The sequence below is a fragment of the Lepus europaeus genome, chromosome 14 (genome assembly GCF_033115175.1).
Source record: "Lepus europaeus isolate LE1 chromosome 14, mLepTim1.pri, whole genome shotgun sequence".
Classification (NCBI taxonomy): Eukaryota; Metazoa; Chordata; class Mammalia; order Lagomorpha; family Leporidae; genus Lepus; species Lepus europaeus.
Genome location: NC_084840.1, coordinates 93712926 through 93737912, shown reverse-complemented (window position 1 = coordinate 93737912; position 24987 = coordinate 93712926). Strand labels below are relative to the sequence as shown.

Below are 24987 nucleotides of genomic sequence, written 5' to 3'. Positions count from 1 at the left end.
GGCCTATAAGGACTGGTGAGCACTTGCTGAACTTTTTAATCACTTAACTAAATCTCAAGCGCTTAAACCTAATCACCTGGAAATCTAATAAGTCAAAAGTATTAACAGAGTAAATCAAGGTTTTTTATGCACTTGAAGGCAATTTGCAATCAAATTATGTGCTTTTCAGATTAAAACCATAATGGGCAAATATTTGACAAGGAAGCTAAGACACCCTTTAGGACACCTACATCTCACACCGGAGTTCTTGGGTTTCAGTCCCAGCTCTGCTACGGATCCCAGCTTTCTGCTCATGCCTTCCCGGGAGGCAGCACCTGATGTTTCAAGTACTTGGGCCTCTGCCACCCATGTGGGAGACCCAGATGGAGTTCTGAGCTCCTGGCTTCAGCTTAACCCAGCCCCACCTGTTGTATGAATTTGAGGTGTGAACCAGCCAATGGAAGCTTGATCTCTGTCTCTCTTCCTCTGCCTTTCAATTAAAATGAAAATAAGTTAAAATGTTTTTAAAACATTAAAACGATTAGTATATATCAAATAAGTATTTAAATCAAGTCACAAGACTGATTGTCAGATTAGTGCCATGTCTCTAATACTATCTTAAAGGTTTCACACATTTAAGAATTAAACCCATTCTATATCCCACTATTCTGTATCTTACTCACAAATTTACCCCTAAAAGCACCAATACTGTATTAGTTCGCTGGGACTGCCGTAACTCCTCTGGCTGGGTGGCTAAGCTACAGGTGTACCTTTCACAGTTCGAGGGGCAGGAGAACATGATGTCAGCAGGGTTGGCTCTTTCTGGGAGCCCTGAGGGAGATTCTGCTCTCTGCCTCCTTCCCAGCTTCTTTCTGGGGGCCATCATTGCCATTTGTGGTACTGCAGCCATGTCACCCCAGCCACTGCCTTCATCCATCTTCATGCAGTATCCTTCCTGGGCGTGTCCGTCTCTTTGAAGGGCATGTTCTTTTAAAAGGACACCAGTCACATTGGAAGAGGATGCACTCACCTCGGTGTAATGAATTACATCTTCAATAACCCTACTTCCACACAAGCTCACTTCTGAGTTCCTGGGGTTTAGGACTTTAATACATGAATTCAACCCATAACAGATAGTATAGATTCTATTTGCTCCAACACTTCTATTCTTATTTTTATCCTTTCCAAGGGTTGTGAATTGAGGCTGAACATTTAGGGCCATTTTGGGCATGGAGAACTGGAGACTTTGTCCAGGATTAGATCCTGCCTATTTCATCTATCCATCCATCTATCTATCCATTCACCCATCCACCCATATAGCCAACCATCTGTCCACCCTCCCACCCACCCATTCCAGCCATCCACCTGACCACCCCTAGAGTAGAGGGAATAATCATTTGAGTTAAGTTATAGTATCTGAGCTTTAATGAATGTAGCAACATGATAAAGAAAATAGAGGATTATGTCTCCTTTCTGTAACTCACTGCACCATAAACACAGTTGGAATAATGTCTACAACTGCTGTAGATTTCCTGACAAAATTCCCCCAGGAATTCTAAGAAGAATCTATATATGTGAATCTATGTGTATGTGTATCCGTATAGGTGTATATATATCTGTGTATGTATATATCTAAATATCCATATGTGGTATACATAAGTGTATATGTGTATATATCCATATATGTATATCCATGTTTATTTTTGATGCACCTTGATGTACCATAAAAATTTATGTTAAGAGGTAATAGCTACTATAAACTCTAAGCTGTAGTCCAATATATATACTTATACTTAACTGTATACTTAACTATAACTTATACTATATTAAACCACACAGACCCTTTGGTTTTGGTGTTTATATCTCTTAAATGCTTTCTGTCTTACTCTCCTTTATCCACACATCTCACCTTACTTCCATAAGACCTCAGGGAAATTTATACTTGTGGTAACAACCATACTCAGTTCTACAGGTCCATGTGAGTAGATTTATAAGTGGCCTAATAAATGAGGAATTTCTACTGCTGAGGAGAGCACCCAATTTCTATTTTTAATTCATTTTTGCATTTATGAAGTATTTTAAGCATTGCTGGGTAACAGGCTCCACACTTAGCTCTAAAGTTAAAATAGTGGGGACAGACGTTTGGTGCAATGATTAAGATGCCCCTTAGGACACCTGCATCCCCTCTCAGAGATTTTGGGGCTGAGTCCTGGCTCTGTTCCCAATCCCAGATTCCTGCTAATGTGCACCTGGGAAGCAGCAGATGATGAGCGAAGTTCTTGGGTCCCTGTCACCCGTGAAGGAGACCTGAGTTGGGTTCCTTCCTATCTACTGGCTTAGGCCTGCCTGACCCAGTCCTGGCTATTGTAGGTTTTTAGGGACTGAAGTATCAGATGGAAGATCTCTGTCTCTTTACCTTTCAAATAAAATTACAGTAAATAAATAAAGTTAAAATTAAACTAACCAGTGAGGCCAAGCCTGGTTAGATCATTGTCTTCTTGGGACCTCTTAGTCTGATGCCATGGTCGGCAGGTTGTTCCCTCACTGGTCCCACAGCCATAGCCACTGTCTTGCTGTCCTCACCGGGAGGATGATGTAATGTTTCTCTGTGTGTTTCAGCAACTTGGAAGTGTGTACAGTGTGCTTGCTGCCATTTTGAACATTGGGAACATTGAATTTTCTTCTGTGGCAACTGAACACCAGATTGACAAGAGCCACATTTCCAACCACGCAGCCTTGGAGAACTGTGAGTATCATCGTCTTCCCTCTGAAACTCTCGGAGTCTTCTGACCATACATGACCGTGTGTGTCCATTCATGACCTTGAGTGACTGTATGTGTCTATTCATGACGATACATGTCTATATGTGACGACGTGGTCCTTTTGTGACCATCTGTGTCACAGAAGGGTGATTTTAAGAAATAAGCAATTGATGTGGCCAGGGAGTGCAGTGGAGGATGGCCCAAGTGGTTGGGTCCTGCACCCCATGGGAGACCAGGATAAGCACCTGGCTCCTGGCTTCGGATCAGCGCGGTGCGCCGGCCGCAGCGCGCTACCGTGGCGGCCATTGGAGGGTGAACCAACGGCAAAAGGAAGACCTTTCTCTCTGTCTCTCTCTCACTATCCACTCTGCCTGTCAAAAATAAAAAATAAAAATAAAAAAAAAAGAAAGAAGCAATTGAAATTACATGGAATCATTACAGGAACACTCAGATTGGGGCCAGCACTGTGGCATAGTGGGTGAAACTGCCCCCTGCAGTGCCGCCATCCCTTATGGGTGCCGGTTCAGGTCCTGGCTACTCCACTTCTGATTCAGCTCTCTTCTATGGCCTGGGAAAGCAGTAAAAAATGACCCAAGCCCTTGGGGCCTTCACCCACGTGGGAGACCCGGAAGAGGCTCCTGGCTCCTGGCTTTGGATCAGCGCAGCTCCGGCCATTGCGGCCAATTGGGAAGTGAACCAGCAGATGGAAGACCCCCCCCCCATCTGCCTCTCCTTCTCTCTGTGTGTAACTCTGACTTTCAAGTAAAATAAATAAATCTAAAAAAAACCTCAGATTCAGTTTGCAGACAATGAAGTTTTTTTTTTTTTTTTTTTTTGACAGGCAGAGTGGACAGTGAGAGAGAGAGACAAAGAGAAAGGTCTTCCTTTACCATTGGTTCACCCTCCAATGGCCGCCACGGCTGACGCGCTGTGGCCGGCGCACCGCGCTGATCCGAAGCCAGGAGCCAGGTGCTTCTCCTGGTCTCCCGTGGGGTACAGGGCCCAAGGACTTGGGCCATCCTCCACTGCACTCCCGGGCCATAGCAGAGAGCTGGCCTGGAAGAGGGGCAACTGGGACAGAATCTGGCGCCCCGACTGGGACTAGAACCCGGTGTGTCGGCGCCGCTAGGCGGAGGATTAGCCTGTTTAGCCACGGCGCCAGCCCCAGACAATGAAATTTTAAAAGTCCACTCTTTGAAACGGGTCTTTGTGCCTACAAAGTAATTCCTATAGAAAATGTTTCTAAGACTAGGCTCTTATGACTGGTTTAGGAACTATTTGCATTTAATGTAAAAACAGAAAGTATAATTAAAATTTAGTGAACTTGTATCAAAGAGTTATCTTGTAGATTTGGTATCTATATCATTTCACAAGTAATGAAGACATATAGGATTAAGATGGCAGAGTAGGGAGGGAGCAATACTGCTCTAGACTAGAAGATAGCTTAAAAAAAGTGGAAAGACTGCACTCTCAGGGAAGAGTTAGGAAGAAAACAGAGGAAACTCCACGCAAATTAGAGGGACACAGCAGACCTACGTGGAGGGTGTGGACACGCACAAATCAGAACCCTGGCAGCCGAGAGCCTCTGCACCAGCTTTGGAGAGAGGTGAGACCAGACTGCAGTAGCCCAAGCCACTAACAATAAAACTGCAGGAAAAGCCTGGAGGGAATCTGGCTTGGAGCCCTGTGGGGGTAGTGTACCTGCCAGACTAGGGAAGAAAAACAGCGGGGGTGGGGGGCACGTTTCTCTCTCCCCGATCACCCTGCAGTGGCATCCTGTAACAAGATGATAGAGAGTGGGTGCCATTTTGGACATACACAACAGCTACGCCAGCTCATGTCCACGCCCAGCAACCAGCCAAGCAGAGACTCCTGAGTCTGGCGGGTAGAACTGACAGAGGGTTGGGTTCTTGTGACTGGGGGTGGGTGTGGGAGGGACTTGTGTGCCAGGCCTGTGAAAGCACTGAGACTGGGGCTTTGAAAGCACTGAGGCTACTTGAGAAGGCTCAGGGCGTGGCTGAGACTGGGCAGTCACTGTGGGAGGCTCCACCTGCTCAGGGCTCCCTGGTTCCCTCGTGAGGGACATTGCTGGGGATCTGCTTATACTGAGGATGGCAGAGATCCTTTGTGTGGTCCTTGCAGAAGTATGGATAGATATTATACCCACTGGGGCTAGTGCCCAGGCACTGGTCTCCTTTGAGGAGAGGAAATGAGCCCTATAGACTCAGCTCATTTCTGTTTTTCTCAAGAGAACAGAAAAACCTCCCCTCTGATTAAAAAAAAGAGAGAGAGATTTACCATGCCCAACCTGGGTGTCACCGTAACACTCCTTTCACCCTGGAGCACTGAGAAGAGCTCCCTGGACACACCCACCATACACCTCTAGATATTCCCTGAAAGCAGACACTCCACTAATGCCCACAGACATAGTCCAAAGATAAAAGTCGCCACAGCAAATAACACAGAAGAAACCAATGAATATCTCCACAAACGCTGAATAATAAATGCGCCAATTCAAGAAACAAGAAAAAGGGACACAACATGACACCCCCAAAAGAATACACATCAATACTAGATTGTGAAGATGGAGAGTTTGAAGAAATGCCACAAGTGGAATTCAAAAACTTGATCATAGGATCACTTAGAAGTAATCAGAAGCAAATGCACAAACTAATGAAATTCATACATGACATGAGATCTTAAAGAGAAAGCAAAATGAAATCTTGGAAATGAAGAATTCAATAGAACAAATAAAAAATACAGTGGAGGGCCTTAACAACAGAATCAGTGAAGCAGAAGAAAGAATATCTGACTTAGAAGAAAAATGACAGGAAATTATATAGTCAGACAAAAAAAAAAAAGAAGAGGAAATTAGAAATCTATAAAACACTGTTGGGAATCTAAAGAATACTATCAAGTGATCCAACATACAGGTCCTAGGAGTTCCTGAAGGATGGAAAGAGAGAAAGGATTTGAAGGCCTTTTTAGTGAAATAATAACAGAAAACATCCCTAATTTGGAGAACAAAAGAAACATCCAAGTATAGGAAGCACAAAGAACTACTAATAGACATGACCAGAAAAGATCTTTACCACGACACATTGTAATCAAACTCTCTACAGTAAAACATAAAGAAAGATTCTAAAATGTTCATGAGAGAAATACCAGATTACTTTCAGAGGATCTCCAGTTAGACTCACAGCAGAATTGTCATTAGAAACTCTACAGGCTAGGAGAGAATGGTGAGATATAATCCCAGTCTTAAGAGAAAAAAACTGTCAATACTGTATACCCTCCAAAGCTCTCATTTATGAATGAAGGTAAAATAAAGACATTCCATAAAAAACAGAAATTGAAAGAACTTGTCACTATGCATTCAGCCTTGCAAAAGATGCTTAAGGATGTGCTGCACACAGAAACACAGAAACATGGTCATCACTACAAAAGATGATAAAGGAAGAAAATCTCCCAGTAAAGGTACAAAGGAAATCCAAAATAAAAAATAAGAATGTTCATGGAAAAATGGCAGTGCAAAGTCATTACTTACCAATAGTCACCTTGACTGTAAATGGCCTCAACTCTGCAGTTAAAAGACACAGACTGGCTGCATGGAATAAATAACAAAGCCCATCTGTTTGCTGCCTACAAGAAATATATCTCACCAACAAAGACACATGCAGACTGAAAGTGAAAGGATGGAAAAAGATATCCCATGCTAACAGAAACCAAAAAAGAGCTGGTATAGCCATCCTAATATCAGACAAAATAGACATTAACACAAAAACCATTGAAATAAAGAAGGGCACAGTGTAATGATTAAGGGATCAATTCAACAGGAAGATGTAAGTATTATAAATGTATATGCACCTAATTACAGGACACCTGGCTATTTAAAAGATATGTTGGGGCCAGCGCCATGGTGCAATAGGTTAATCCTCTGCCTGTGGCACCGGTTCTAGTCCCAGCTGCTCCTCTTCCAATCCAGCTCTCTGCTGTGACCTGGGAAAGCAGTGGAAGATGGTCCAAGTGTTTGGACCATCTCCCTGCACATGCATGGGAGACCAGGAAGAAGAATCTGGCTCCTGGCTTTGGGTCAGTGCAGCTCCAGCCATTGCGGCCATTTGGAGAGTGAACCAACAAAGGAAGACCTCTCTCTGTGTCTCTCTGCCTCTCCTTCTCTCCCTGTGTAACTCTGACTTTCAAATAAATCTTTTTTTAAAAAATGGGCAAAGAGCTTACACAGTCATTTTTCAAAAGAGGAAATCCAAATGGCCAACAGACACATGAAAAAATGCTCAGGATCACTAGCCATCAGGGAAATGCAAATCAAAACCACAATGAGGTTTCACCTCACCCCAGTTAGAATGGCTTTCATACAGAAATCAACAAACAACAAATTCTGTTGAGCATGTGGAAGGAAAGGTACCTTAATCCACTGTTGGTGGGAATGTAAATTGGTAAAGCCACTATGGAAGACAGTGTGAAGATACCTCAGAAATCTGAATATAGACCTACCATATGGCCCAGGCATCCTACTCCTGGGAATTTACCCAAGGGAAATGAAATCAGCATATGAAAGAATTATCTGCACCCCCATGTTTATTACAGCTCAATCCACAATAGCTAACATATGGAATCAACCCAGATGCCCATCCACTGAAGACTGGATAAAGAAATTATGGGGTATTTATTTATGGAATACTACACAGCAGTTAAAAAATCCAGTCATTTGCAACAAAATGGATGAATCTGGAAACCATCATACTTAGTGAAATAAGCCAGTCCCAAAAGGACAAATGCCACATGTTCTCCTTGACCTGTGATAACTAATGGAGCACTAAAAGGCAATCTGTAGAAGTGAGATTTACACTTCGAGAAATAATGACTTCAGCAGCCTTTGTCTTGACTCTTTAGGAACAGGTTTTTTTTACATACTATTTGTTGAACTCTTTACTTAACATAGAGTTAAACATATGTGTATAAAGTCAATTGAAAATAGATCTCAGTAAAAAATGAGTGGGAATAAGAGAGGGAGGAGGAAGAGGGGTTGAGAGGGGTCACTGTGCACTAATTTCCCATGTAGGACCTATCTTCAAAGAGTTGTATTACAATTATGTCTAGGTGCTCCCAAAAGATGTATCATTTTTGGGTGCTTCTTTAAAATTAATTACATTTCCAAAAGAAGAAGAGGAGGAGGAGGAGGAGGGGGAGGAGGAGTAAAATTAACTTCAAAATGCAATGACTTTGAACAGCCTTTGTCTCAACCATTGAGGAACAGGCTTTTTTTTATTTTTCTTTTTTGTTTTTTTCATGCGAATTGTTGAACTCTTTAATTGAAAATGGAGATTTGGGCCTGGGAATGGGAATGGGAATGGGAGAAAGGGGGGAGGTGGGAGAGTAGGTGGTAGGGTGAGTATGGTGGGAAGAATCACTATATTCCTAAAGTTGTACTTATGAAATGCATGAAATCTTTATTCCTTAAATAAAAGGCTTCTTTGGGGGGGGGATAAATTTAAAAATTAAAAAAATAAAGGCCGGCGCCGCGGCTCACTAGGCTAATCCTCCGCCTTGCGGCGCCGGCACACCGGGTTCTAGTCCCGGTCGGGGCGCCGGATTCTGTCCCGGTTGCCCCTCTTCCAGGCCAGCTCTCTGCTGTGGCCAGGGAGTGCAGTGGAGGATGGCCCAAGTGCTTGGGCCCTGCACCCCATGGAAGACCAGGAGAAGCACCTGGCTCCTGGCTTCGGATCAGTGTGATGAGCCGGCCGCTGTGGCCATTGGAGGGTGAACCAACGGCAAAAGAAAGACCTTTCTCTTAGTCTCTCTCTCTCTCTCTGTCCACTCTGCCTGTCTAAATAAATAAATAAATAAAAAGAGAGAAAGAAAAAAAATAAAGACATGTAATTCCAAACTGGTAGGTTTTGCACAACCACTTATCCTGGATAGATTAATTTTTCAGTCATTTTCTCACAAAAGAAGCACATCCTGGTATTTGCTTCAAATCAGTAGCAGTGTTTGTTGAATAATTCCAATGATTTGAGGTTTCCCACTAATATATTCCAGTGGTATAGCTTTTTATTATTCAGAATATACCCTATTATTTTATTCTTAGCATATGCCTCTATAATTTCAGATTTGTTGTTTCATTCACAACCTAGGGAATCCTCATACACTTTTTTTATAAATTTTTATTTTTGTTTGTTGTTCATTGTCTTTGAAATGCAAAGAAAGTGAGAAAAAGACAGACTGACAGGCAGATAAAGATCTTCCAGCTGCTGGTTCACCTTCCAGATGCCCGCAACAGCTATGGCTGTAGCAGACCAAAACCAGGAGCCCAGAACTCATCCAAGCCTCCCATTTGGATGGCAGGGTCCCAAGTAGTTGGGCCATCACTGCTGCTTCCCAGGCTGTGCACTAGCTAGAAGCTAGATCAGAAGCCGAGGAGCCAGGACTCAGACCAGGCACCATGACATGGGATGTAAGAGTCCCAGGTAGTACTCTAGCCACTGTTTCGAACGTCCACTCAAAAATTTTTTATTTGTATGTTTGTTTCTTAGTTTGTAGCCACTCAGGTGTGGGATGAGATGATTTGGGGTAATTTCAGAGAGACAAGTGCCCACCACCTTGGTCCAGACCTGTCTTTCCTATTCCTGTCACTCCTGTCCTATTGTGTCTCTGGAGCCAGCTTGGTAATAGCGGTAGAACAAGCATCTGAGGGAGTGGTCATGGGCATGTACCTAGAATCTTGGAGAAATCTTCCCAAGTGGTTTGGATTTAGCACTGGTTTTGTCCATTCTATCCCATAAACACCTCTCAAAGCTGACCACCCATCTTTATCTCCATCATGGTCATTCTTATCCAATACATCGCCTGTTACTTGAACCCAGTACCCTTCCAGCTGGTCCTTCCAGGCTGTGCTCAGTTCTTTTAGAAAACCCTCAACATCTACCATTGAGCTTTCTTCAATCTGCTTCTTGCCACCCTCTTCCCCTCCCTCTCCTTCCTTCCTCTCTCCCAAATTTCTTAACTAGCTTTCTATTTCTTCTGGATCAAGACCATCAACACTAGAGCTTGTTTTACAAGGCATTATACTTAGCAATGTATCTCCAGGTATACACTCAGTAATTATGTCACATGAGTGAACGGTGTGGGAACAGAAATAAATGTACAGATCAGTGGGAGTCACTGTTCAGAAACAGATACGAGTAGAATGATCAAAACTGGCATTATACCCATAAACCACTAGGGTATCAGCAGTGTAGGGACAGCCAGCTGACTAACCACTGAAGGGTGGGATCTGAAGCCTTCTCATATAGTACATTCCACAATGAATTCCAAACATATATTAATTTAATTGCAAATGAAAATCATAAAAGTGTCAGAATTTTATGGTTTATAGATTTATATAATCCTGAGATGACAAAGGACTTGAAGGAGTTTATGTGCTGAAAACCAATGCAGAAATTATTTTGTTTAAAAAAGGAAATTTGGTTACATAAAAATTAAAACTCTTTTATACTAGAAAACATAAATGAAATTGCAATGTAAGTGAAAATGAAGGAGAATATTTGTGACATATATAATAAAGCATTACTCTCTCTAGGCTATGGTGACTCTTCTAAATTGATAATGGAAGATTAATGTAATAAAGGAGAAAAAGCAGTTTACAAAATAAAAAACACAAGTCATCAATAAAAATATGGAGGAAGAAACTGTTGAGCTTCACTGGGAATCAATTTAAAACAATAGAAAGAAGACATGTTTTTTGTATCAAATTGGCTGTTTTTAAAACTGATAATTCCTGAAATTACTTGCCCTCCATTTGGCTAATAGGAATAGAATTGGTTCAGAGTGTTGGAGGAGCAGTTAGGTCACGTGTCAGAAAGGTTACCAGAGACCATTCCAAGACACAGCTAAGACACTGCTGGAGACACCCACACCCTGTATCAGAGTCCTGGGGTTTTGCCACAGCTCCATTTCCTATCCGACTTCCTGTTAATACACACCCAAGAGCCACTACATAACGTCTCAAGTCATTGGGTCCCTGCCACCCAGGTGGGAGACCCAGATTGAGCTCCTGGTGCCTGGCTGTGACCTGTCTGTTAGGGGACTTTAGGGAGTGAACCAATGTATTAAAGATCTCTGTGTGTGTGTGTGTGTTTCATATCATTAAATACTTAAAAGCTTAAACATATTTATTCAGCAATTGCTGAAGTGAAACCATTAATGCCAATAAATTAATATAAAATATGATTACGGGGCCGGCGCTGTGGCGTAGCGGGTAAAGCCACCACCTGCAGTGCCGGCATCCCATGTGGGCGCTGGTTCAAGTCCCGGCTGCTCCACTTCTGATCCAGCTCTCTACTATGGCCTGGGAAAACAGTAGAAGATGGCCCAAGTCCTTGGGCCCCTGTACCTGTGTGGGAGGCCAGGAAGAAGCTCCTGGCTCCTGGCTTCGGATCTGCCCAGCTCCGGCTGATACAGCCAATTGGGGAGTGAACCAGCAGATGGAAGACCTCTTTTTCTCTCTCTCTTTCAGCCTTTCCTTCTCTCTTTGTGTAACTCTGACTTTCAAATAAATAAATAAATCTTTAAAAAAATATGATCCCAAATTCATAACCAAACATTTATCCTAGCATTTTTTACAGTTATGAACATATGGAAATAACCTGTGTGTTCAACAATATTTAAATTAGTGATATATTGGGATTTGTCATAATATTATACAGCAAATAAAAACATATTTATAAATAACCTTTACAGAATGGAAACTGCTGAAGATATTAAGGTGAAATATTGTACTAAATAATGGCAATGAATGAACATAGAAGGGAAGAAATGTGGAAGATTAACTTTGTAGGTAAAATTTCTGGTGAGCCTGTGTCACTTCTACAATGTGGAAGAAAAATTTGGTTATGTCAAGGTTCAACACTCTTAGCTATATAACCAAGAAATAATCTTGTCACAGATGCTACACATAAATTCAAAATGTTCAAAATATTTTAAAAGAAGAACAGTTGATTTGAAAACATAGCCTGTCATGTAACAGTTTTGGTTAAAGATGTTTACTTATTAAAACTAAATTTTGGGCCGGCGCCGTGGCTTAATAGGCTAATCCTCTGCCTTGCTGTGGCGGCACACCGGGTTCTAGTCCCAGTCGGGGCACCGGATTCTGTCCCGGTTGCCCCTCTTCCAGGCCAGCTCTCTGCTATGGCCCGGGAAGGCAGTGGAGGATGGCCCAAGTGCTTGGGCCCTGCACCCCATGGGAGACCAGGAGAAGCACCTGGCTCCTGGCTTCGGATCAGCGCGATGCGCCAGCCGCAGCGGCCATTGGAGGGTGAACCAACGGCAAAAAGGAAGACCTTTCTCTCTGTCTCTCTCTCTCACTATCCACTCTGCCTGTCAAAACAAAAAACAAAAAAACAAAAAGCTAAATTTTGTTTCCTGTGTTTAAGTGTTACTAATTTTAAATTCCCAGGAATATTTTATTGTCATTAAATGTTAAGTAAATGATTGTTCAAGCATCAAGTTTTAACAAAATTTAAGAATTTATTTTTAAAGATTTTTAATAAAATAATATTTCGAAGGCAGAGTGATGGGGGGCAGGGAGAGAGAGAGAGAGAGATCTTTCATCTGTGGTTCACTCCCCAAAAGGCCACAATGGCCAGGACTGGGCCAGGCCAAGACCAGAAGTCTGTAACTCTATCTGGGTCTCCCACGTAGCAGGGGCCCAAGAAGTTCGGTCATCTTCTACTGCCTTCCAGAATGCATTAATAGAGAAATGAATCAGAAGGCTAGCAGTCAGGACATGAACTGGCACCACAATACCAGTTCCAAAAAATTTAATATGAAACTAAAAAGAAGTATGATATGAGGCCCATGAACGTCAAGATAAACTGATGCTCTTTTGTCTGTGTATTGGAGAAGGTACTTCAATTGCTTGCATATTTGTTTGGGTATACTCGTGAAGCCTAAGTAACACACTAATTAATTTCTGCATTTTGAAAATAACTATAGGGTTGTGCTTTGGCAAAGCAGTGAATACTCCACTTGGGATGGCCACATTCTGTATCAGCGTGCCTGGTTCAAATCCTGGCTCCTGTGTTTCTGATCCAGCTACCTGCTAAGGCACATCCTGTGAAGGAGCAGGTGATGGTTCAAGTACTTGGGTCCTGGTCACCCACATGAGAGACCTGGATTGAGTTCGAGGCTCTTGGCTTTGACCTGTCTGTTGCAGGCATTTGGGGAATAAACCAGCAGATGGAAGACTCTTTCTGTCTCTGTCTCCCTGCCCTTCAAATAATGTGAAAATAAATAAAAATTTTAAAAAGAAAAGAACTATATAACCATGATATCAAAACTGTACCAAATCTGTTCCTTATGTCTTTAACTTATTAGCATAATTCAATGCAGTTGTGTTTGACACCACATAAACAGCCATGATCTCAGCCAGCTGGGTTTGTGTTGTGTGCAGCAGCCCAACTTTTACAGTGGAGATAAATAGAGAAAACTGATCAAAAAGAAACTCAGGACTAATGTGGAATAGGAACTTATCATAAAATGCACACACACTTTTCTCATGTCCTTTAAAGAAGGCAAACTAAGACATTTTCAATTTTTGATAGTAGCCTCGTTGCCATATTACCTTCTGACCATACATCTGTTTATTTTTCAGCTGCTTCTTTGCTTTGCATTCAGGCAGATGAGCTACAAGAAGCTCTCACCTCCCACTGCGTGGTCACTAGAGGAGAGACGATCATTCGGCCCAATACTGCTGACAAAGCCGCTGACGTCAGAGATGCGATGGCTAAGACGTTGTACGGACGGCTGTTCAGCTGGATAGTCAATCGTATCAACAGTTTGCTGAAGCATGACACGTTGCAAAGGTAAGCACTCCCCAAGTGCTTCATGATGTATAAGTTATTATCAATTTGTGTAAGTCCCTTTAAGAAGGATTCTAAATGGTATAATTTAATTAGCAAAATTATCGTTCAATAAATATGCTTCATTTCCTAATGGTACTACCTCAAGATGCCATATAATTATAAAATTTTTAAATTGCTGCAACAGAAAAACTATGGCAAATAAAAGCAATAGAAAGTGAATTTTTTCTATGGAACAGCTTACTAGTAATTAATAGGTTCTTTTAAGTAGAAGGTGTACCATGAAGTATATACCATTTTATGCTTGTATAAAAATTTCAATTTACCAGTTCTTTGATGAATTTGAATTAAATCTTGAAGGAAAAGGAAAACCGTCACTTTATATCTTACACTGACTGTAACCCTGGGAGGATATGATGACTTCCAATGAAATTTGATTTAGAAAAATGCACTAGATAGTGGTGGATAATAGTAAGTGGTAGAGCCAGGATATGAGCACTTCGGTTATCTGACTATCCGTCTACTGCCTTCCTATTCCCTTATCATGGAAATAAAGATAATCGCAGCCATCATTGACTGAGGGGTCCCTATACTCCACAGATTATGCATAGCTGAGAGTCCTTACATTTACATCTAAAACTTTGTTACACCATAAATTATACCTTTTGTATAAATACTGCTTGTGGAAAAGCAACCTGGATGCCCACGTAAGATCACTTTATTCCTACATGCTTACTGGACATAAAAGACCATTTTATGAACAGTTCAAGTATGTAATATATCATTACTTTTCCACTAAAACATGTATATGGCATTCATACTGTCTAAAAGATTATCCATGACTCCCCAAAATTCTTAACTCTCTGTCCCTCAAAACTATTCCTTTCTGAACTGTAGCCTATACACATCAAGCCTGCGAATCACCATGTAATTTGCCCCTTGTGATTTAATGGTCAAACAGGTTAATGTTCATGCGTGGCCGTCTATATGACATGAAGCATTTGTGTAAGAATATAAAAATTCTTTTTTACATTGGAAATCTGGGTACTGGAAATCCCATTGAGTAGGACTTTTCAGCCTCTCCACTACATGCTAACTTTCCTTTCCATACACTAACAAAAAACTTCCAAGTCCTACAGTTCAAAAACTTTTAGAAAGAGTTGAAAAAACTAAAACAAGATCATCTGCAGTATTTTAGTTAAATTCTGTCGAGATTTACATTGAGATTGTGGGGTCTCTGCCCTGTGCCTAGCTCTACCACTGACTTGTGTCACACTGGGAACTCACATCATTTGCTCTCTGCTTCTTTGGCTGTTAAATAAGGGCATTGAATGGCAAATCCATAAGCTAAATCGATGCTGGGTAAGTTGGGATCTTTTCAGAACCTCCTGAAAAATGTGTCCATCACACCAAGATTTTTATGAAATAGGTATATTTATACATATGCACCAAAACCCTGCACACAGGAGTGATTCCAGATGACCCTCTGAGAGCCATTAGCATTTGAAGAATCCCTGATTTAGATGTCTAAGCTCCCTCCTGGCTCTAACTCAATAGTATATAAGTATTTATCCCTGTAAGGTAAAGAGATTGTGAAAGAATAATAATTGTGGTTGAACCAGAATACGTTTTTTAAAGATTTATTTTATTTCAGAGGCAGTGTTACAGCCAGAAAGCTAGAGAGACAGAGAGAAAGGTCTTCCATCCACTGGTTCATTCCCCAAATGGCCGCAACAGCCAGAGCTGGGCGGATCCGAAGCCAGGAGCCTTATCCGGGTGTCCCACATGGGTGCAGGGGCCCAAGCACTTGGGTCATTTTCCACTGCTTTCCCAGCCCACAGACTACAAGCACAGAACTGGATCAGAAGAGGAGCAGCCAGGACACAAACCAGCACCCATATGGATGCTGGCACCACAGAGAAAGGCTTAGCTTACTATGCTACAGCACTGGCCTTGAACCTGCATAAATTTTAACTAGGCTTGTTGCCTCCTAAAACCTCATAGAATTACATTTGCTATTGGTAACAGGGGTCAGCTTTTCTCTGTCCATCTTAACCCATCTTTAAAGTGCTGTCCCCACCTGTGAACACAGAAAGCATCCTTCATCCTGTAGGGCGCACTTGGGACTCTTTCCCAAGTCACTGCTGCCCACAGCATAAAGTCTAATGTATACTTCCTCAATGGTGAACACAAACAGAGCTTGTATGCTTTTCTTCTTTTAAATCCACATGGAAATAACTACAATTCGCCTACTTCTTGCAAGAAGAACAAACTTTATTTATCTGAAAAACAGACAGAGACAGACAAAGAGCTGCCATCTGCTGTTTCACTCCCCAAATACTCAAAAAGGCTGGAACTTGGCAAAGGCCGAATCCAGGAGGCCGGAACTCAATCCAGGTCTCCCATATGAGAGACAGGAGCTCAACCACATAAGCCATCACCGGTGCCTCCCAAAGTCTACATTAGTAGGGAGTTGGAGTCAAGAGTTGGAGCCAGGTATTGAACCCAGGCACTCTGATATTGGATGTAGGCATGTCAACCTGCATTTTAATTTTTTTTTGACAGGCAGAGTGGACAGTGAAAGAGAGAGACAGAGAGAGAAAGGTCTTCCTTTGCCATTGGTTCACCCTCCAATGGCCACTGCGGCCGGTGCGCATCGTGCTGATTCGAAGCCAGGAGCCAGGTGCTTCTCCTGGTCTCCCATGCGGGTGCAGGGCCCAAGCACTTGGGCCATCCTCCACTGCCCTCCCTGGCCACAGCAGAGAGCTGGCCTGGAAGAGGGGCAACTGGGATAGAATCCAGCACCCCGAGCAGGACTAGAACCCGGTGTGCCGGCGCCGCAGGCAGAGGATTATTGAGCCTATTGAGCCTATTGGCCTATTGAGCCACGGCGCCGGCCAACCTGCATTTTAAGCAATACACTGAACACTTGCCTCAGGAACAAACTGTTTTATCGAGTACTTAACCTTTAGTGAACAGAGATAATCATATAGAATAGCAGGAAAAATATGCATTTGAAATATTTCATTGTGAAAATAATGGTCAACTGTATCTAAAAGTATTTCATTCTAAAATAAATCTCTAAATAATTATATCTTTCTCCAGGTTACCATTTGTTCCAAACTTTAAGATTATAAGCAAGTAATCCAAAATTAAATAACAATTCTTTAGAATAATTAAGATCTTTTTAGTACTATTTTTTAAATTATTCTCCTAAAATGAAATGCTAAATATGCTCTTAAATAGCATTTCTGCTTTTCTGGTTCAGCTTTTATTGAATGTATCTTTGCTGTGTTCTTAGCTTTAATGAGTCTGTCTCTATGATTCATGACTGTATCAGGGCTGTGATTTGTGCTTGCAACCCAAAGGGGAGAAAAATGTCTTTTTTCTGTATAAGTATGAGGGGATTTCAAAAAGTTCATGGAGATGTGGAATTAAAAGTATGAATTTATTTTGTTGAAAGATTTTTTCATAATACATAGGAAACACATGTTATGGAGAAATTATGCCTGAATTTCAAAATCGTGTGTGCAGTAAAATAAATTTATAGTTTTTTTTTAAGATTTTATTTACTTATTTGATAGGTAGAGTTACAGAAAATGAGAGAGAGAGACAGAGAGAAAGGTCTTCCTTCCATTGGTTCACTTCCCAAATGGCTGCCACGGCCGATCCAAAGCCAGGGGCCAGGTGCTTCTTCCCAGTCTCCCACATGGGTGCAGGGGTCCAAGGACTTGGGCCATCTTCTACTGCTTTCCCAGGTCATAGAAAAGAGCTGGATTGGAAGAGGAGCAGCCGGGACTAGAACCGGCGCCCATATGGAATTCCGGAGCTGCAGGTGGAGGATTAACCAAGTGAACCACAGCGCCAGCCCCAACTCATAGTTTTAATTCTGTTTTGCCACAGATTTTTGCAGTCCCCTTTTATATCAGAAGGCAAGAGTGATTTCTGGGGTACCACAAAAATATTGTTCCATTTCCATATTAAAATCAACATTGCCTCCATTATCTTTATGTTCTATGGAAAGAAACTTTTTCAATTAAGATTTCACTCTCAAGGTGCATTCTAGTGGTGGTAGTTTCTTAGTGTGGTCAAAAATGAGAACTTGGAGCTACCAGATTTGCTTTACTTCCTCAGTCAACTATCCCAACTCAACATGCTACTTTAATTCTTCCAGTGGAGGAGATGAGCTGAACATTGGCATCCTTGATATATTTGGCTTTGAAAATTTCAAGAAAAACTCCTTTGAGCAACTGTGCATTAACATTGCAAATGAACAGATTCAGTATTACTTCAACCAGCATGTGTTTGCGTGGGAGCAGGTAAGTGGAGGTTCTTGCTACAGAAACGCCTGCATGTGTGGGTTCCATGCAGACTTGTGCAGATGAAGCAGGACCTAAACCATCAGTTGAGAACATTAAACATTTAAAAAGACAAAGAAAAACATTTTATTTTCTCCATGTCCATAGTAAAGACAGAAATGAAAACAAACAAACCAAAAAAACTAGTACGAATTTGGTGTCACTTGTCGCATGATGTTAACCTCTGTTGAAAATCAATCCACTCTTCTTCAAAACTTAGCAAGTCTGAGTCCTTGCAAACCAAGGAATTCCTGGTGAAAAGGAAGTAAACAGACGTGTCTGACAGTTTCTCTTTCTGTAGACTGCATAGTTGAAATTTTATTTGAAATTTCAATATCCATCTAAAATGCATTAAACTTTTGAATTCCAGTAGCTAGGCAACAGAACACAAGATAATGGCTTTGCTGCAAACGCCATGAAACGGTAATTTTGTCAGAGTACAACGTGTAATTGCTGATTCAGCTTCAAGAATATTCTTCCTTAGGAAAAAAAATAAGAGACTCCACTGAATTGCATTTGCCTCTACTGTAATATAAAAATTACCCAAATTATTTTATTAAATCTGAGTCATGTTTGACTTGTCGCGTGTCTCATTGAATAATATTAATTTCATTGTGTTTATAGATCAGAACTGTTTTTTTTTAAGTTTGAGATAAATTAAAGTTTTATTCCAACTGTTCAGGCTAATTAAGAGTTTATCTTGAAATTACGCTTTGAAAATATTGGTCACCAAAGAAAACATTTGGATGTTGACATTTTATAGACCAAGAAAAGGACATGAATGTAAGACTTTGTGTTTGTACAACTTCCTCTCGTTTCGTCAGACATTCACTCCTTCCCTATCCCTCTTTCCTTCCTTCCTTCCTTCTGCACTCCTCCCCCGTTGCTCATATCTATGATGAAATCTCTTTAAATCTTAAAATGAAGCAAAGAAATCTCTGAAACTCTTGTCCACCCTGGCCTCTCTGCCACCGTGACCCTCTCTCTTGATCCCACAGCCAAGCTCCTTGAGAGTTTGTCTGGAACTCCATACATTGCACTGACCTCTTTCTGCCCTGGGTGCACTGAGCCCATGGATCTGGCTCTGACCGTCCCCCACCCCTGGAATGGCCCTTCCTAATCTCGCCCATCGTTAGTGCAACTTTTCTTCCTTTCTCACTACACTACTTCGCGGTAAAGGTCATGTTTAATTCTTTGTGTTCTTTCCGAGGCTGTCATAAAACAAGTGCTCAATATGTATTAAATTAATGGCTTCTTTTTTTATGCCTCACAATACTCAGAAGTGAAATTTTTTTATTTGAACATTTGGGCATGAGTCGATTAGAATACCCTACTTTCTGGGGCCAGGTACATCCTTGTGTGTCTGCTGTCTGATTAATTACTGACTTACACTGGTAGACCTCCATTTTCTTTGGAGTTTGGGGTTAGAACCTGGTTTTATTGGGACTGCTCTTAAACCGAAGAGGTAGGTTTCTGTCATTGCTGCTTTTCACTTTTTACAGAGTGTTACATTTGCAAATTGCTTTGGTTGATAGCTTTGCGTCCCACCCATGATCCTGATGCTCGTAATTCTCTTCCCTTCAGGGCTTGCCACAGAATCTCTTCTGCAAGGCCCTTTAAAATATCCTTGAGAGGCTTCAAACAAAACCACTCACAGCATCCACTCCCCACCACCAACAAAATTAAAACTTCATCTCGAATGCAGGGCTAGGAGGGCACGTTGAGGAAGGAAAGCCCCAATCTTTCCAGCTGCCTCCCTGCGAGTCCCTGCTGCACAGGCTTGTGGGCCAGATGTTGGTAACTGAGAATGAACCAACAGATGAATGTAGGATCCAGTCAATGCAGGATTAGTCAACCATTGGGACAGGCCAATCATCTGGCCACATCTCAGCCAGACACAAGGCTTGGACACCTTCCCTAATGAAACACTTTGGATTGTGCTTAGACAAGAAACGTTATCTTTCTTGACAGTTCTGTGACATCAGAACATGAATAACGGTCTCCTGAGAGTGTTGCCTTGTTTGGCCTAATTTCAGTTTAGTTGTAATATACAGTGGGATGCTTCAGCACCATTGGTTTCATAGATATTTTAAAATTTTTTCCCATTGCCTTCCATTCAAAAAATAATCAGTAGACTACAGTGAAATATTTTTAGTCAAAGAATTTACGATGGTGATCTAATCTACAGCTTGCTGAGTAGATAGTTTCATATTTCTTCAAATGGTTGCCTCCAATTACTTGTCTTACTTTTGAAACATCTTCCTAAGTCTAGGAAATAGCAATTGCTCTTATCTGCTCATTGGCAGCTGTGCCTCTTCTATCCTCACAACCCACTTTTCTGTTGACATGAATAGATGCCCCAGAATCTCTTAACCAACTTAGAGCATCCAGAACTTGTATCCCTCCTTTTGCCTTGTTATCCCATGAATCTCCAACAGTTTTAATTTTTGTAATTCCTTATTTATTTTTTTTTGGTCTTACTGAAAAATTTCCAAAGATTTGTCTTCTAGCTTGGATATTCTTTCTTCTACCTCACCAAGTCTGTTGTTAATGCTTTCTACTGCATTTTTTATTTGATCTATTGAATTTTTCATTTCCAATATTTCATTTTGATTGCTCTTTAAAATCTCAATTGGGGGAAAAAAATCTCAATGAGAAAAATTTCCATTCATGCCATGTATGGATTTCTTTCACGCATTCTTCTGAGTAATCCTGTGACCAATCTTTTGAATTCCGTTTCAGGCTTTTCGTCAGTCTCTTCATCTTCACATTCTAATGGCGAAGTGTTGTTGTGTTCCTTTGAGGGCATGGTGTTGTCTTAGTCTTGTTTCTTGAATTTCTAGGTTTATTTTTAGGCATTTGTGGAAATACTTGTTAGTTTTTTACTCTGATCACTTTTATCTTTGAATTATGCCTCTGTGGCTTTGTATAATGTCTGCTCTAACAGTGAAAACCAGAAGTGTGTGCTGGGTGTGGCCAGGGAGCTCTGTGTGGGGCGAGTATCCAGGGTGTCACCCAAGATGGGCGTGATGGATCTCCTCGTTTGTGTATCAGAAGGGAGGGTTTGATTACCTCTGTTGGCGTATTCTCATCCTCACCTCCTCTCTTCCAAGGTGATCAATGCCCGGGGGTTAGCCCACATTGGGAGCAATACTCCCGCACTGCCGTAAGAACCACACGAAGGATGTGTGCAGTCCTCAGAGAGAGCACGGATCCTGTTGTGATGACCCACCCCAGGCAATCAGGGAGCTCTGAGTGTGTGGAGCCGCTCACAATGACTGCCCAGAGACCCAGCTACACCCTGCATCCTCTTGTGCAGTCAGAGTTCCCACAGTCTCAGCACACAGGGCTCCCACAGTCACGGGGTGCGGAGGATCTGCTCTGCCCCACTAGACTGTCCCACCCACCAAGAGACCAGAGCCGGCTGCCTGTGGGTGCTCTGCCTAGGTAATTTGAGCTCCCAGAACCTTTGATCTGTTGAGATGCTGGAGGTACCTCCAGTCTCTATGTGGGTACCCAGCTCCCGTCAATCCTCCCAGCCAGACTGAAGTCAATGGGAATACAGATTTTTCCCTCTGGTAAAATCCCTGGATCACAGGCATACACATGACCCGCGGGCTGCAGCCCCAACTCATTTACAGTGGTGCTGGGTGCATGGACCCGAGCCACTGCCACAGCTACTAACAAGATGGTGTCTATCTCATCTTAGACAGTTGCTGAGTGCGTGCACAAGAGCTGGCGCAGCTGGTGTGTTCAAAATGGTGCCCACCCTCTCTCAGCCAGTTGCCAGGCACCATTGTGGAGAGGATGGGGAAGGAAAAAAATGCCACTTTTTTTTTCTGCTCTTTTAGCACGTATCCTGTCCCCAACAGGGCTCCAGGCTGGAACCACACCAGGCTCTCCCCCCAGCTCTATTGCCCATAGCATGGGCTGCTGTAGTCAGACCTCACCTCACTCTCCAAAGGTGTGGACATTATCTGTCAGAGATGGATTATAAATGAACCTTAAGGTCTTAATGATTCTTCCATATTTTAAATTTTACAATGCATGCATGATGCGTTTATACTGTGGTCCCCCTCTCCTTCAGTTTAGCCTTCTGTGGTTTCGGTTAACCATGTTCAACCATGTTTTAAAAATACAAAATGGAAAATTTAAAAAAATTACTTTGTAAGTTTTAAATAACTTCTTTTGCAGTACGCTATTATAATTTTCCCATTATCCTAAATTTCTTTAACTGTGTCCAATTAATGAATTAAACATTATCATAGGTATATGTGTGGGGTCTTCAAAATGTCTATGGCATTTGTATATTATGAAAAAACTATGCATGTTTTTCAAAATTTGTTTTGCACCAAAACAAGCATTTGTAGCATTTGGCATTACTCAGACTGTCAGTCTTCCGAGACAAGGAAGACAACTGCAATCAGAAATTAACACACACACTCAGTTTGTTATCTGCACTGTTATCTTCTTTTAATCTGGAAAAACACTTTTCCAAACAGCTTCTGCACGGGCAGCTGTAATCAGCTCTTCACTGTGCCCCACTCGGCCTTGCCTGGGTACTCTAGTCCCTAGGGTCTCTCCAGCCATGTTGGATCAGGCCCCCACCCTCGTGACCTCACATAACTTAAAGAACCTCTTTACAATCCCTATCCGAAACAGAGTCATTCGGATTTGGGTTGGGAACACAATTCAGTCCAGAAGACCAAGTCATTGGTTTAGCATGGCCAAGAGTCTCTGGATGCGGAAGTGAGTAACTGAGTTCCTACTTCCGTGGAGTTGTCATTCTCATGGCAGAGAGGAGGGATCATAAATGGATATGCATGCTAGAAACACTGTGGAAATTTCTAGGGCATGTAGAGTGCACCGAGTGACCAGTGGAGAAGGGGAAGTCCCTGAATTCATTGGTGAGGTGGAGAAGGTCTCCAAGGAGGTGAGACTTAAATCATGACAGTTGACCTTGACTGGTTCCTAATTTATGTTGAGCAACTTACGCTTAAACGCGCACTTGCTGCAGAAACCACATGGAAGCTGGCAGCCTCTCTTCCTAGAGTGACCGCCCTTCCATGCTGCTCTGGGAGCCCAAGGGCTGCGTGTGGTCATGGAGAAGCTCTCCAGGCCTGAATTCTTAAGCCTGCTTTGTTGGCCACAGCCACGGGGGAGAATCTTCCATGGGCTCTGTTACTACTATGTCCTTTCACAACTCACACTCAACATCCAGTAAAAAAGAAGGAAGATCTTGCCTCTGGTATGTGATTTCTTAACCTCTAAGCTTTCTGATCTCCACTTTTCCTTGATGTGTATTTAAAATGATTATTCATCTAGCCGTTTTCAAAAGGAAATTCAGGCAATCAGAAGAGAGGAAGTCTTCAAAAAGTTCCCAGGAAATATGGGGGCCGGCGCCGTGGCTCACTTGGTTAATCCTCCGCCTATATATATATAAATCTACCTGTCAAATAAAAAAAGAAATATGTATTATGAGATAAATAAGCAAAGATTTGTTTTTTTAAAAAAAATGCATCAAAATAAGCTTAACTTTTCATTCCATTTTCTGTGAGCTTTTTGAAGTTTCCTTGTACATTAAATAAGTCAGCTTTAATGCAGGCAATAGCACTACTCACCTCTGCTTTAATGGTATTTTTTAATGTGCACAGCGGAGCAGAAGACTTTTTGAGGAACTGTGAGCTTTGTTTCTTCACATTTGCTTAAAAGTAAGCATTTTGAGGGGCCACTGTTGGGGTGCAGCGGGTAAAACCACTGCCTGCAACGCCGGCATCCCCCATGGGTGCCGCTTAGTTCTGGCTTCTCCACTTCCTATATAGCTCTCTGCTAGTGGCCGGGGCAAGCAGTGGGAGATGGCCCACGGAGTTGGGCTCCTGACTCCCATGTGGGAGACCCAGGAGAAGTTCCTGGCTCCTGCTTCAGACTGACCCAGCCCTGACCATTGCAGCCCTCTGGGGAGTGACCCAGCAGATGGGAGATGGATATTTCTGTGTGTGTGTGTGTGTGTCCCTCTCTCTCTGTAATTCTGCCTTTCAATTAAATAAATAAATATTTTTTAAAAATCATTTTGAGATCAAGACTGTTATAAAAATACATAATGCATTGCTTTGGGCATGATCACGAGTACAATATTAGCATTTTGTGCCCCATTGGTTTGCCTGGGGTCCCCAGTACTAGCAGGGGAGCCTGTTGCTTTCCCCGACACTCATCTCTGCTCAGTGTGACCTGTCGCAGAGGCATCTGGTGAACCTCCACACAAACAGAAGTGACGGATGCATCAGCTTAGACCTAACCTTCCGTGCTTCCTCTGTGGAGTCTACAAAGGGTCTTTTGAACTTTGCAGTTGTGATTTAAGCTATTACATGCTGTCAGCAAAATGTGTCCCACAGTAAATAATTCCAGGGCCGTCTACTTCTCCCAAGGTCACCTTCAGATGCGAAAGCTGTGAAACTGCATGACATTGTTTTCATTTTCTTGTATTAGATAAGCCAAATGGTTTTCAGATCCTCAACTTCTTAGACCAAGGATTCTGTCAAATTTGTATGCATTGGATGTTGTTTCATTTTTAAAATATGCATTTATTTTTCCCAGTGACACCTTTGAAATAAGGCTCCCACCATAGTTTAATTAAAGGTATGCAGCTTATCAAATGCCCCATTTGCCACTGGCTAATATCCAGAAATTGCAACAAATGAACTTTCTCTAAACTCCTGTAGTCATTGAACGTAGCCTCGGCCTATCTTATGTTGCCTTGTATTTTCACGGTAGCGGTTACATAATCTCCTGGGTACCCGTGACCTCCCTACACAATTGTCATCATTCAGAGGCCATGTGTGTCCTCTCTGGTACAGACCACAGCCAGGGTGGGGTGCAGCATGACCACCAAGTCCTAGGAGCAAAGCTGGAGCACAAGTCTTCACATCGCTTTTGTGAAGCAGATCATTGGCACTTGTGTTGTGCCAGCACCACAACCCTATAGCAATCATCAAAGGCTCATTATTTTTA

At 42.2% G+C, this 24987-nt stretch overlaps 1 protein-coding gene across 1 annotated transcript in view; it reads left to right on the top strand.

The window, feature by feature from the left end:
• The window catches only part of MYO3A (myosin IIIA), a 216805-nt gene that overhangs the window by 138214 nt on the left and 53604 nt on the right, over positions 1-24987 (top strand). The window contains exons 16-18 of the mRNA XM_062211468.1: positions 2599-2725; positions 13414-13624; positions 17796-17940. Coding sequence (XP_062067452.1) covers positions 2599-2725; positions 13414-13624; positions 17796-17940 — 483 coding nt within the window. The remainder of the gene's footprint in view (positions 1-2598; positions 2726-13413; positions 13625-17795; positions 17941-24987) is intronic.